The sequence below is a fragment of the Aptenodytes forsteri genome, unplaced genomic scaffold (genome assembly GCF_000699145.1).
Source record: "Aptenodytes forsteri isolate BGI_AS27 unplaced genomic scaffold, ASM69914v1 Scaffold108, whole genome shotgun sequence".
In the NCBI taxonomy this organism is placed as follows: Eukaryota; Metazoa; Chordata; class Aves; order Sphenisciformes; family Spheniscidae; genus Aptenodytes; species Aptenodytes forsteri.
Window position 1 is genome coordinate 3,599,508 of NW_008794448.1, and position 14,496 is coordinate 3,614,003.

Genomic DNA, 14,496 nt, shown 5'->3' on the forward strand with positions numbered 1-14,496 from the left:
TACAGCAGGGGTGTTGGACTAGATGACCTTTAGAGGTCCCTTCCAACCCAAACTATTCTATGATTCTACAATAAATATTCTCACCGAGAAACTTTTGCCTAATTGTGTGGAGGAAGGTTCTTGACAGTCAATGTAGACGATGCCCCAAAAGAAAAAGCACACTGAACTGTTGACAGCAAAACATTTTGAATTGATGGCATTTCACTCAAATTGGAAGTGCACAGCTGAAAGGCGAGAAACTTTTGCCTAATTGTGTGGAGGAAGGTTCTTGACAGTCAATGTAGACGATGCCCCAAAAGAAAAAGCACACTGAACTGTTGACAGCAAAACATTTTGAATTGATGGCATTTCACTCAAATTGGAAGTGCACAGCTGAAAGGTTTGTTTCCATGTACAGTAGTCTTAAAATATTTGGAGACATTACTGATGTGTGATTAAGAGACACATTATACTTCATCTCTAGCAGAAACAGTCATCCAGTCATGAATGACACTTTACAGTGCAAGGCTCTCTCTTTGCTATTCCCACAACACTTTTTTATCTCTATTTTTAATAAACCCACAATCAGTTAAAAATAACCTCCCACATTTAGTATATAACGTGTTTATTAATGAGACCGTACTTGGAATTTTATTGCTTCAGCTCTTCCTTCACTTACTATTTTGGGGAAGATGTATCACACAGCAGATGGACAGAGTGACAGATACTGTATTTTATTTATTAAGTTTGAAAAATAATGTGAACCAAAATTACTGTAAAAATAGAAATGAGATACCAGGATGGAATTGCCTTTGATAATCCTAAGGACCTTATATCAGTCATTTAGGACGCACAATTAAGAGTTCTACTTTGATGCTATGGGTACCATACTATGGGTATTATTTGGTGGGGAAAAGCCAAATTCTATAAATTTTAAGATGGAGAGCTTCAGAAAGTATACTTAGAGTAAGCCTGGAGTACATGTTCTCATCCCAAGTGGCTTTGCACAAGCTTTCCTCACTCAGCTCTTCCTCAAACAAACCATCCCTTCCCATCAGCCTGGCATCAAATTCATGTGTAGGAGGCAAGTCAACAAAAGTAGTGCGTTGCTTGTGGGGCAAAGGCAGGGAGGGGGCAACGAGGGTGTGTTGGAAGGATGAAATACAGCTGCCTCAGATGGAAAGAGGGAACTTCAAGGGAGTCATTCAGAAACAAATGTAAATTTTGTTCATTTAGTCCAGCTGTCCAGGAACAAGGCTTGCCTTCCTGTCTTCTCTTAGCACTTTTGATCAATCCTGTTTTGCACTCCTCTCTAAAACTGCACCTACGCAGGAAAGTTCATCATTTATAAGCAGATTTAGTTACTTTCTCTGACTGCCAATCTCAGGGAAAACTCTATACTGTTATCAATGGAATTAACATATCATGGTGTATGTTTAGCTCTTGGATTTGAAAACCATGCCATAAACTTCCATAAGCATTGTTACTTGCACTCCTGAAGAAATAGTTGTTATGGGATGGTTAATGGTTAAATGAGGTATAAATGGTGTAAAGATTTTTAAAAAATAATAATAATAGTGACTCCAAGAGTCGAGTTTGAGGTGCATCAGAGAGGACATGCAGTAGGAGTGTAACATCAACCTTCCAGAAAATCATGCACCTTATCATGTTTCAAGTTGGATACTCAGCATCTGAAATATTTTTGCCTACACTAATTGCCATTAAACAAAAAAACTTTGTAGTAATACAGTCAGGCTACTATGAGAAATACTATGAAAAATACTAGTTAACATTCCTAATTTTGGAAATTCTTGATATCTCCTCAATAAAGTAGATCACCGATTTAAAGTTTGCAAAAGGATGCCTAATAAGGCAATACTTTATTAACCTCAGAAGCGGTTTATGCTGACAACTTAACATGGTATTATGCATTAGAAACTGAACGCTTCACCACACTTCTTATTCTTTTATCACATAGAAAAGTGACATTTTCAAGGCAATCAACAACTCATCTACAACCACCCTTTTTTTCTCCAGTACCGTCTGTCAAGCCTACCCATACATTCCTATACTTGACACAAAACCGACAGTACATGTATGGGACAATCGGCAGATATTCAAGCCTTTATTTCTGGCAACTGATACGATTAGTTTCACACCAGCAGTAAGCAGTGGAATTTTTTCCTGGAGGGCCTTCCCAGTTCTTCCAGGTATACTTTTCCTTCCAGGAAGATTATCCTAAAACAAACACTTTTTTTCCCCCCAGATTAAAAAGCAATTTTGTGCTTGTATCTGACAGGTGAATGCCAACTTCTCATGCATGTGGCTTTTTGCTTTACTTTGGCATTCTGCATTCAACAGGTCATGATCACCCGGCCGTTTTGCTGCTGACACCACCTCTGTGGCACAGCTGAGCCTGTTTCTCAGTGCCACCTATTTGGAGGACACACACTCCAAGCTGATGGTGTATGAGTCACTCATAGGGTTCCTCCCACACTTCAACTTTGACATACAACAGAAATATTGCGGAGGAAAGGCCACTCCCAAGCAATGGAAAAACGTGTCTTTGTACACGTCACAGTTTTACATTTCTCTTTCATTTAACTGATGGTTTAAACAATGACAGAAACAATTGTTAAGGCAACTTACCTCCATTAATGGCAACTTCCCCCAGGCAGTTATTTGGCACTTTAGGAGCACAGCGTTTGTGACAGTTGAACCTACAGTCTGTTAAGAAAAAAGGGGATACAGTGAAATTATTTCTCTTTTTCTGTGACACAATTATATTTTTTCCTGCTATCCAGCCTATAAACGTCAAGCCCTACCATTTCACTAATACAAAGTTAATGTGTCCAGAGAGTGTTCGTTAGCCTGGCTGCATGCCACCTGCCAGTGGAAGGGACAGGAGGAAGACGCTAGAAGTGTGTTTCCTTGAGGGGAAAGGAAAGCATTACCGAGGGCAGTTGGCACTAGCTGCAGCCGAAGTGCGTGCTCAACTCATCTAGGGGAGCGATGGGGAGACCCGAGTGCTTGGCTGCAAAGCCAGAGCTGCTCTTCCAGTGAAAGAAGCAGATTGGGCTGCAGTATATCCACTGCAGCTTAAGAGATTGACTACGTACCAAATACTGATGACTGAAAATTGAAACAGCAGAACCCTAGCCAACAATTATAAATGAGAAAGTATTTGTTCTTTACATCTCAAAGCAACCTCTAGACAGCCTTCAGTGGAGGGTTCCTTCAATACCTTCCTTATTTTCCAGATATTTTTATTTCACTCTGCCTTTACTTTTTTCATATGTGTAAGTAGCACTTTATTACATGTCATCTTAACTGTTTTCTTTTGGCTTATGAACACATTTTACTTAAACTAGGAGCTGTAACTTATTAACACACCTGGAAAAGCAAAGAGTCAGGAAGGAAGGAATATACTAAGGTTGTCTATATCCTTGTAATTATTTAACTTCAGATTGATCCAAAAACCAACTGAGGTACAGCAGTGCCAAACTGTAGGTAAACATTTTTCTAAAAAATCAGGTTAATATTTGCTTATGTCACTGGGATTCAAAATGAACTGAATCAGGTGATGTCTTCATAGAGATTTTGCTTTAGTTAAATCACATCATAAGTTATATGAACGCGACTTTGAATTTTTGCAGGGTGTTAGTTCAAAGAAGCAACATAAAGTATACTGATTAATTCTATGATAGTTATTGTTTATTTTAATGGAAGGTGATTTTAAGGCTCTGTTAGCCAACGTTATCTAACACCATAGTACGCACAATGCTTTGTATTTATGGGCACTCTAGTTGGTTAAGGTAAGCCAGTAATCTAGGCTACAATCCAGGGGGCTTGATTCACTTTGGCACCTACTAAGGTACAACACCATAAGACTTAAGAGCACATTAGTCACATTGAAAAAATGTGGTTTTAAATGCTCATATAAGCTCATCTTATTTTATTTCCATTACAACTCCCCCAAACCCCTGAACTGCTGGGACTCAGGCACATGCTTCAATTCAAGCATAAGACTTTGTAGATTGAAAACAATGAAGATGAGAAAACAGTCTTTTGTGTTATCTATTCTGCTCTAACTGCCTGTGAGCACACACTCACCTAGTGCCAAATACAAGATAATTTACACCTGAATAAAAAAGATGCGAGCTACTGCAGATACACTGCATGGTAAGAATGAACAGCCATGCAGCCAGCTCCTGCAGAACAGCAATTACTGTAATTTTGACTCCAGCTTAATCCAATGTAATTGTACATGTGCCTACACCTAGACAGTTTAGTGAGGAAATCATGAGTAAGGCTACATAATAACTACTCAAATGCTAATTTACTAATTTTATTATGCTTAGCTTTTATGTTCCTAAAGGGCATTTACTTACCTTTGCACTGCAAACCCTGTCTAAAAAGCCCTTTGAGAAGCTTCTTACAGTACTGGCAAACTGTTGGCCGTGTGTAAGAGTGGATGACAAAAGTGTGAGGCACTTTAACCTTGGACAGTAAGATCTTGTCTAGCTGAATAGGTCGTCCAATGTAGGACTGTGAATTTGATCTCTTCTCTCGCCCAGTGAATGATTCGGACGGTGTCTTTTGCTGTGAAATACATAAAAAGAACATTTGAAATAATCACGATGTATTGATTTTTAAAAGAATATCATATTCACAGTCACTCACCTCAAGAAGACTGTCATGTCATAAAAAGTGACGTAAGTGCTTTTAAACACTAATAGAACATGCAACATACCCCTCTCAGACTACGTTTGAAAAATTTGAATGCTATCAAACAATATCTTTGCCAACACTACTATCATACATTTCACATTGTGACTGAAAGAGTTTGTTATTTAAAAAAAAATTTTTTAAATCAAAATTCAAATATTAACAAAAAAATTCTCAGAAAACTTTGAAAGGCTGTATTTTTTGTATAAACATTAAGAAAATTATTACCTTATTCTACGTGCATGCAGGTTTTTGATAGAGAACAGATTAGTATTTTCCACCCCCTTTATTTATAGGTTTTGCTATCGCTAACCTTACCACACTTAGCTTATGCACAATAGATCACAATAGGTTTTTAAATACATATATAAAAATATGTATGAAGTGAGACACACAGTCTAAGGTATGGAATCAAAAGAATTCCTGAAAGAAATGAGTTACCTTATTTTCTCTACTAAATTAACTTAGATCTAAATATGGTAATTACCTCAGAAAACAACTGACCCAGAAAACCGCCTTATCCTAAGAATTGCCCTTGAGAAACAACCAAACTACACCCACAGTTAACATGGAAATGAAATATTTCAAAGGTAACTTTGAAAGGCTGTATTTTTTGTATAAACATTAAGAAAATTATTACCTTATTCTACGTGCATGCAGGTTTTTGATAGAGAACAGATTAGTATTTTCCACCCCCTTTATTTATAGGTTTTGCTATCGCTAACCTTACCACACTTAGCTTATGCACAATAGATCACAATAGGTTTTTAAATACATATATAAAAATATGTATGAAGTGAGACACACAGTCTAAGGTATGGAATCAAAAGAATTCCTGAAAGAAATGAGTTACCTTATTTTCTCTACTAAATTAACTTAGATCTAAATATGGTAATTACCTCAGAAAACAACTGACCCAGAAAACCGCCTTATCCTAAGAATTGCCCTTGAGAAACAACCAAACTACACCCACAGTTAACATGGAAAGGAGGGAAAAAAAAAAAGTGACAAGATGCAGCTTGATCATTTAAAACTCAGCATCTTCTTAACGTCATCTGCAAATAATCTGATAACTGAAGGCTAGAAAATGAGGCATTCCCAGTGAGCCTGCACTGTTCAAAAAGTTGTAGTAGCTGAAACTTCAGATTGGCCTAACTTGAAAAACTGTTTTGTTTCAAACTAATAATGTTATAGGAAATTCTTCATCTGAGAAGGCTGATTGATTATTATTTCCTGGTCACCAAAATATAAAAATACATTTCTGTATGCTTCTGTCTGAGAATCTTGGAGTACAGAGGAATTTGAAAGTCATTTTGATGGCAGAAGAACCTAAGGAGTTCTGGGCTTTGCCTTCACAGCGTATTTGCCATGGGGAAAAAAAAGTTTCTTCCTTCCAAAGTTCAGATAGGCTTCTCACTGTGAAGATTAATTCTTTTGGTTATATTGTAGAACTATCTGTCTTTCCAAAGAAGCATATGCAATAGATTTGCTGAACATTAGAGCTACCCTGCTAATTGACAACAATGTCAACATCACATGCTTATCCATTGTATAAATGCAGTCCTGTCAAGTCAAGGAAAAATATGCAAAATACATTGTATGAGACAGGTACATATGGTCACCATAAACAAACTAGATTGAAACAAGTATAAAAAAGCATCTGTCTTTTCTTTATCACAATTAATAGCGGAAAAAATATGAGTACACACTTTGATATTATGTGTCTACTTCTTGAGTTTTAGATCTTCATGCTCTGTAAAGCACTTATGCGTATGAAAAAACCCCAAACTAGTCTCAGTTTATGAGTAAATTTATTTAATATTTGTTAGTTAGCAATATTGTTTGCCTAATATTTCCAAGGCAGATTGCATTAAGCCTTATGAAGTCAACATGAGCGGGACTTTGAAAGGGAGGACAGAAGCCCAGCAGGAAGTAAGAAGGAGCCCACATATAGAGCACAAACTGCATTGCTCAGCTTGTGCAAACTACCTGCGAATGACAGCCCTCAGTACTTGTGGACAGGACAAAGCTCACAAGAGGAGCCAGAAATAGCGATGCCCTCTTCTCAGTCTTGTGTGTAGAATAGGGACAGTTTTGGCCCAGACTGACGCTACTTCAGTCTTAGTGCAGGGCCTTACAAGTTACATCCTCAACCCTATGCTACGGTCAGATACCTAGCTCTGAACTTGCTCTTCAGTGCTCACAACAAGAACAGTTATACATGTGACATACTACAGTTTAAGTATTTTCTTTTTGAATAAAGTAATTCTTTAATGGTTTGCCTTAATTCTAATCACTACCTGCAAGGCATTAGTCACAACACTTTGCTGTCTTTGTCTTGAATATGGACATTTGGTGGACTTTTCACATGTAGTGATACTATTCTCTTAAAATGTACTTTAACTGAAAAGGAGTAGGAATTTCTAAGAGGAAAGAGTTCTACTGTTTGCTTTCATTATGTCACTGCAACAAACTAATATTTCAGTTTACTGTTCTTACCACTAGAGCTATTTCTTGACAACCTTACTCTTGTCTGAAGTACAAGTGATCCAAGTATCTCGTAATGTTACGATCTCTCTTAGAACCCTGTCTAATATAATTTAAACTAAACCTACTTTCTATTATCATTATTTGCCTTCATTTTCCAAATTATTGCGAAATCAAAAATTATTTTGGCAACTGAATACTGCTAAAAGCTTTTTAAAAGTCCAAATTACTTACATCTAGTTAACCTCATGCCCAAAGGATTTTAGAAAGCTGGTTTGGCCCAGTTTTTCTCACCGAATGCCTTGCAGGTTTTAGAAACTTCAGTAGTGTTGCTGAAGTGTACTGAGACTAATCTTAGGCACTTATATGATTAACAGAGGGAGACAGGCTTCCCTACAGCTTTGGCTCTGACCGCTGAGATGTGCTGCCTAGATGATGTCTGATCAAATCTCAGGTGTGGTACAGTACGAGTGTGGGACAAATTATTTGCTATATTTTTTGCTTTTTCAGTTTGATGGCAAGTTTTTCAGTTTTAATGTGCTAGTATATGCTTCTGGATGGTACTGAGAAAACATCAGGTTGGACAAAAAGTGAATTCTAGATGCTCTACACTGAGCCAATCCTTTCTGAAAGATAACTCTGCAACAGTCACTTGTCATACCATCAACTCTGATCAAATACCAAGTTCCCATTGATAAAGCTTTTGTCCTGTTTACTAAACTTGTTTCTCGAAATTTGTATTGGTCAATGCACAGTTATAATTTTTGAAGGATTTACTTCAAGTCTCACTTCACATGGCTGCCGAGTAATGTTAGAGAATGGCAATTAACTACATTTCTGCTAGTAACTTAGAAGTGTTCTCTACAGTCCAAGCGGTAATGGATACTAAACGAAAGAAAACATTGGAAGACCAATTGCAGGATGTCAGCCTTCAAGGCTGGTCCCGACTTTAATTTTTTAACGTGATTTTAATATTCAAACCACTGCTTATATTTCTGTTAAAAATAATATACTGAGAATGCATAACAAGCTCAATAACAAATGAACACAACAATTTCACCACCTTCACCTCAAAACGAGTGAAACTAAACATGTAGCCCTAAACTCACTCTAAAAAATTCTTTGTAGGCAATATCTATCAGCTTTTTCTATTTACAGTCCAATTTACAGAAAAAGTATTTCAGCTTTTCTTTGCCATTCTGCAAGCACTGGGCTGCTACACAATAGCAGTGTAGCACACTGTGTAACACACCAGCAATTCTTAAATTTACAGTGTCTTCAAATCAAGTAAGAGGTAAAGCTGAGTTTCACCTTTTCCCATACTAGAAAAGACATCATCAGTCACAGATCTGATCTCTCTCCTGCACGCCCAGGCCTGATATGATGGACTCGCACTCCTTCCCTCTTCCAGCCGGAGCCAATGCAACCCTCAGCTCCTGCTCAGAAGTAGCGACGGAAGGGAAGCTGGTGACAGAGAACTCATGGCAGCAGCAGCCAGAGCATCACTCCACATCCCTCTGATGACTGACTGATTAGGAGGAGGAGTACCTCCTCCCTCTTGTCAATGACGAGCGAGAAGCTCCCAATATCTTCCAGAACTCCTGTCAATATCCCTCAACTTTAACTTCCAGCACCCCCAGCATCAGACAGATGTCACAATTTAAAGCCCATGAAAGAAAAGGAAACCAGGAACTATCCTATTTTCACTGCAAAAGCAAGAATCTCTTCCACAAAGCACCTTCTTCTTCGGACAGTATGCCTGGTTTGTTAGAAAGATAAATTAGTTTTTCCTGGTAGTCAGCCAGACTACTGACTCAGCAAATCTGGAAACTTCCCAGGAAATGATTGCTTAACTGGATTACACCATGGAAACTAACAGCCTGCATGGCTCCAAACACTAAACAGTCCTTTAGAACAACCATCCCAGCAAGGTAATCTATACTTTAACAGCTCAGAATATGATTTTCCAAGTGACAACAAACACGAAGAAACATGTGCAGATATTTAACTGTATGGATGTCCAACCAAGCCAGTGACACCAATTCAATTATGCCTTAAAACTATGAGACTATCTAATAGAATCCAGTGTCTGCGTAGTCTTTTATTTTGAAAAAAGTTTTTAATTCCAAGAAGGGAGAGGTGCCAAGCTTTTCCCCAACATGGGGCATTCTGCATGACTCTTACTAGCTGATGCCTTGCCCTTCCTTCTTGTTCAAATTCTTTGAACTTTTGGAATATACTGAAGCTACTCATGGTTTATCTGGTGAGCTTTGTTAAAAGCTATTCAAGGACACAGAAGGTTTGTCTACAGTAGCCAGAAGTACAAAGTCATTGTGCAGAACCCTGTCACTGCAGGAAGGAGGCAGTCCTCCATATAACTGCTACCCCAAAGGTAAAATCCCTCAGCAGGAGATCCCTCTGTCTGTATTTTTACCTTGTCCAAATCCATTGCAAAATACAATTAAGAAACTGAAATAAATACTGATTCCCTGCCAATGGATTCAGCTGTTCTCATCACCTGGGTGAGTCTGACTGTCTTCTAACACCACTTCTATCCCTCCCAGGCACAGAAATCAAAGAAACTTTAGGGAGATGCTGAAGGGACTAATGGGAAGCAATAAAAGCTGACTGCCTGGATGCAGAGTTGGCCTCTTGGGAACAACGACAAGGAACAGCCCTGCAATCCAGCTGCACAGGCTAGCCTAAAGCATAAAACAGACTGCTGTTTGCCTGACTTCTTTTAAAAGGTTTCAACAGTCCCACTAAAAATGTCCCAGAGAATCTGACAAAACTTTACTGGAGCTTCATGTTCTGGAAGAGTCAGAAAAGAAATACTTCAATTTTGAGATTTGATCATCTTATTTTAAATCATGCTTGCAGAAACTAGCATTCAAGTCAGTAAAATTCACTCAGAAGAGAACAAGCTACACATCCTATACTCTCCTAAATATATAATTTTTCAATACTGTTCACAAAGAAGTGCTAACCTTTTGCAGGCTCAATATCTGAAAAGTATTGTGACATTATTCCTGTACTTTACACTGAGATATTAAATTGAAAACAACACAGGTATTCCTACATTTTTTAAATGTTTGCCTTAACAAAAGAAGAAAACTATCATGAGCCGTTTTTTTTTTTTACTTGGACAACTGAGAAAAGTGATGTATATTTAAAAAAAAGCAAACAGCAATAACTGTGCGCATGAAGTTTCATTTTCAGTGTTGAAGCATACTTGTTGAAACACGCATTTCCTTCCTATATTGAAGGCAGAGGATAAAGCCTTAATATGATCATATACAATTTCTTCACAGAAGCCACTGTCAAATGAGGTGCTAGATATTTATGTAACCACAGGAACTACTATGTTTTCAATGCAATGCAAATGTTGACTTTCTTTTACAAATTAAACTATATGACTAATTAAGTGAATTCAAGGAAACAAATCTTCAGTTAAATATACTGAAATACCACACTTAGAATGCAATCAACTGTGTTGTCTTTTGAGGCTTCTTGCACTCTTCTCTTTAAGTCAAGTGTATGATTTAATCCTACAAGCACCACAGTTAGATAACTATGGTCTGAAAAACACTTGAGTGTTACATGTGTAAACACATCAAAGAACTGACTTCAGTACAAGCTGTTAATATTAAACTATCCACAGATGGAAATTATTATGTACCCTGTTCCTCCACTCAGACATCAATACCAGCAAACAGTGGTTTGAATGCTCTGTCTGTAACATGCCTTATTTTGTAAAGTAACAAGAGAAGATTACTGGGTTTCAGCAGTCGTTTTGTGACTACACTAACTTGTCAGAGTCAGGGATTTCCCAAAACAAAAGTCCTTCGCTGACAAAGGATATGCTAGTGACAGCAGGCATAATAGGGGTTATATAGCACAAAGCTTCTTTCCTGCATCTTACAGACGCAAGTTCCTTCAAAAATATTAGGTTTAGTTTGATCTTCTATTATGTGCTTCATAATTTTAACTATAATAATAAGTAATAAATTATTTTCATGTAAGTCTCTTGCACTACTAGAATGACCACATCATAAGCCAGACTCAGCAGCTCAGTTGTGCCTCCTGCATAGAACTAACAGGAAAGAAAAAAAAAAAAAAGGCACATACCGTCATACAAAGGTGGCATAGCCAAGTTATAATTCAAGACAAAACCCTTCAGGGAATCTTTGTACAATTCTGGTTCACTTTATCACATATCAATATTGCCTTCCCCCCCCCCCCCACTCCCCCCCCCCCCCCCCCAATGTCTGTGTAGAAACGCGTCCCATCTGACACTGTCTCCATACCATCCTTACCAAATCAGGGATAACCAGCAGGCCTTTGAGCTTAACCACAGCCACTGTCTAGAGAAACCAGCTTGGTGAGGCTTGTCTAAAGAGAGGGAAGTTTGGGGGCAGTAGGATGTTACCAATGCAGGAAAACAAGCTTATATATTAGAAGGGAAAGCACCATTGAACACATATGGGCCAGGTAACTGTCTCCATACCATCCTTACCAAATCAGGGATAACCAGCAGGCCTTTGAGCTTAACCACAGCCACTGTCTAGAGAAACCAGCTTGGTGAGGCTTGTCTAAAGAGAGGGAAGTTTGGGGGCAGTAGGATGTTACCAATGCAGGAAAACAAGCTTATATATTAGAAGGGAAAGCACCATTGAACACATATGGGCCAGGTAAGTGGAGATAAAAGGTTGTGTTGATTGCCTCTATCCTCAAAATTCAAATCGCGCTTTGGGATCTTGTACCATTTTAGAAGACCCAGCACTAACATGAATGATGTTTCAGAGATGCTATAGGAAAGTAAAACGTGTGCTGCAGGGTTTGCCACTTTTTTGTATTTTCAATATGTGCAAACCCTTGTGTTACTACTTAGAAACTACAAGAACTTAGCCCTGAGTGTACATTTGCTTAGATGTACCATACACTCCTAAAGAATTCCTACTGTCACAGTAGCAGAGCATCTACAAGTCCACAGTTTAAGCCATGGTGACTTATATGAAGGATCATAAGCTGACAACTATTATTATTCTATGTCTTTCCTAAAAACAAAACAGGGGATTTAAGAACAAATGGCAATTACCTGAGGACAAAGAACAACCCGAACCTCTCTCCTCTTCCAAGCTGAAGAATCAAATACCCATAAAACCTCTCCAAGGGATCACAAACAAGTTGCATTCAAAAACATCAGCAGACATGGCACATATGAAATTTCAGAACATGTACATCTTAAGCTGTTTATCATTTTCTCTTCCACCTATCTTCCTGGATATTTGGAACATATTAGGTGCAAAATTGATGCAATATTTAATGCTTTCCTAAATATACACCTTTTAACTTAAAATAATTGGCTTGATTGTCTTTTAGATCTCATCTAGCTGTGATGAACTTCTGAAACAATCATATTTGGGCAAATTAGGCCAGAAAAGCTCTAATGTAGTTTGAATTAGTCACAAGAAATTCAGTCCTACAGTATTTAGTGCATGGCAGCTAGTACAGGGACTACTATTATTTTATGGCACAGCAGTGTATGAGATAAGCCATTCCAAATTTACTTTCTGTATCCTACAATGTTTTAATTCAGGGTTCAGTAGGACTTTGAATGTCATAGACATGCAATGCTTTAAGAAAAAAGGGTACTACATTTTTAATAGTTTTTGTTGAGCTGTTTTTTACCTTTAATATGTTTTAATATTTTAAATAATTGTACAAAAGCAAGAAAACTTAAAAGATTGTGGAAGTAACTTAAATTCCTATTTAAATATTTAACCTTCAGTGTCAGATTCACTGAGCTCTTGATTCTCAGTTCTGTTCAGTGCACGACCCTAGATTCACCTGGTGAATCTGGCACTAAATCAATGTAAGCATTACTTAGGATTGGTTTAGTTCACAGCATATATTTTACACTTTTTTTTTTTTAAAATAACGTCTAGATTTCCAGGAGCACTCCCCAAAATTAAACAAACGAGCACACTGAAAGTAAGTTCCTGTAAGACAGAGAGAAACGTGCAGTGTACATCACCGGAGCATGGCAGGATAACTTGGGGGTGACAAGAGTAGAACATAACTATGAGTGGTATTAATTCAGAGTTAACTTGAGTGTCTTTCTTCAGGAGGAAATACTAATTTTGCCTCTGAGGATCTTCGGTCTAGTGAACTCTACTCTAGCCATTAGAAAAGGACTCCTACTAATTACAACTGGCTTAAGGCATGAAGCTGCTCTCAGCTGCAACACCCTAGCTCTTCTTTAACCCTTCCCTCAAGGGCTCCTTTTTTCCAGTCCAGTGAGTTGGGGAGGCATACGAGGCACTATAGGGACTGGAACTGGGAAAAGGAGATGTGTCTTCCATCCGAGTGTGGAAAAGGAAGGCTTCGTAGAGTGGGAATTTTTGCATCGTGGGAAACAAGGACTCCTTATTTCAGTAGAGTAAGAGAAAAGAGCAGCTATATTAAGAGCTGGGTACAAGGGAAAGAAGAGAAAATGGCCGTCTACAACTCAAGACAATTCCCTCCCAGTGACTCTACTGTCCTAGTTCTGCAAAATCACTCTTCTGTATATAGCTGAGAAGCCTCAAGCCAGCTCTGCTTGAGCAAATATATGTAACAAATCTACAGAGGCAGGCAACACCTGGTGCTTTGTATTCTGTCAGTGATATGTAAATAGTCTTTTTAAATTTAAATAATTCCTCATTCTCCCTCAAAAAGCAAAGATAATACATAAGTAACTCTGTAATATTCTACCAAAGGTCTTGGGAGTCTGGGGAGGTCCCTCCTGACTGGAAGCTAGCCAATGTTATTCCAATCTACAAAAAAGGCATGAGGGAAGACCCAGGGAACTACAGTCCTGTTAGTCTAACCTCAGTTCCTGGAAAAATTATGGAAAAGATTATACTCCATACTATTGAAAGGCATTTCAAGAATAATGCAATCATCAGGCACAGTCAACATGGGTTCACAAAAAGACAGTCCTGTTTAACTAATTAGGTATCTTTCTATGATAAGGTCACCTGCCTAGTGGATGAAGGGAAGGCAGTGGATGTAGTTTTTCTGGATTTTAGTAAGGCTTTTGATACTGTCCCTCACAGCATCCTTCTGGACGAGTTGTCTAACTGTGAGATGAGCGGGTTTATGGTATGCTGGGTAAAGAACTGGCTGAACAGCAGGGCTCAAAGGGTTGTAGTGAATGGGGCTACATCTGGCTGGCGACCAGTCACCAGCGGTGTTCCTCAGGGTTCAATTCTAGAGCCAGTCCTGTTCAATCAACGATCTGGATGCAGGAGTTGAATG

At 38.3% G+C, this 14,496-nt stretch overlaps 1 protein-coding gene across 2 annotated transcripts in view; it reads right to left on the reverse strand.

Moving 5' to 3' along the window:
• PRKD1 (protein kinase D1) overlaps nucleotides 1-14,496 on the reverse strand; it is a 75,064-nt gene that overhangs the window by 30,630 nt on the left and 29,938 nt on the right. For both annotated transcript variants that reach the window (XM_009290350.2, XM_019474889.1), the window contains 2 exons: nucleotides 4,371-4,581; nucleotides 2,629-2,706 (listed from right to left, as the gene is read on the reverse strand). In XM_009290350.2, the coding sequence (XP_009288625.1) occupies nucleotides 2,629-2,706; nucleotides 4,371-4,581 (289 nt within the window). The remainder of the gene's footprint in view (nucleotides 1-2,628; nucleotides 2,707-4,370; nucleotides 4,582-14,496) is intronic.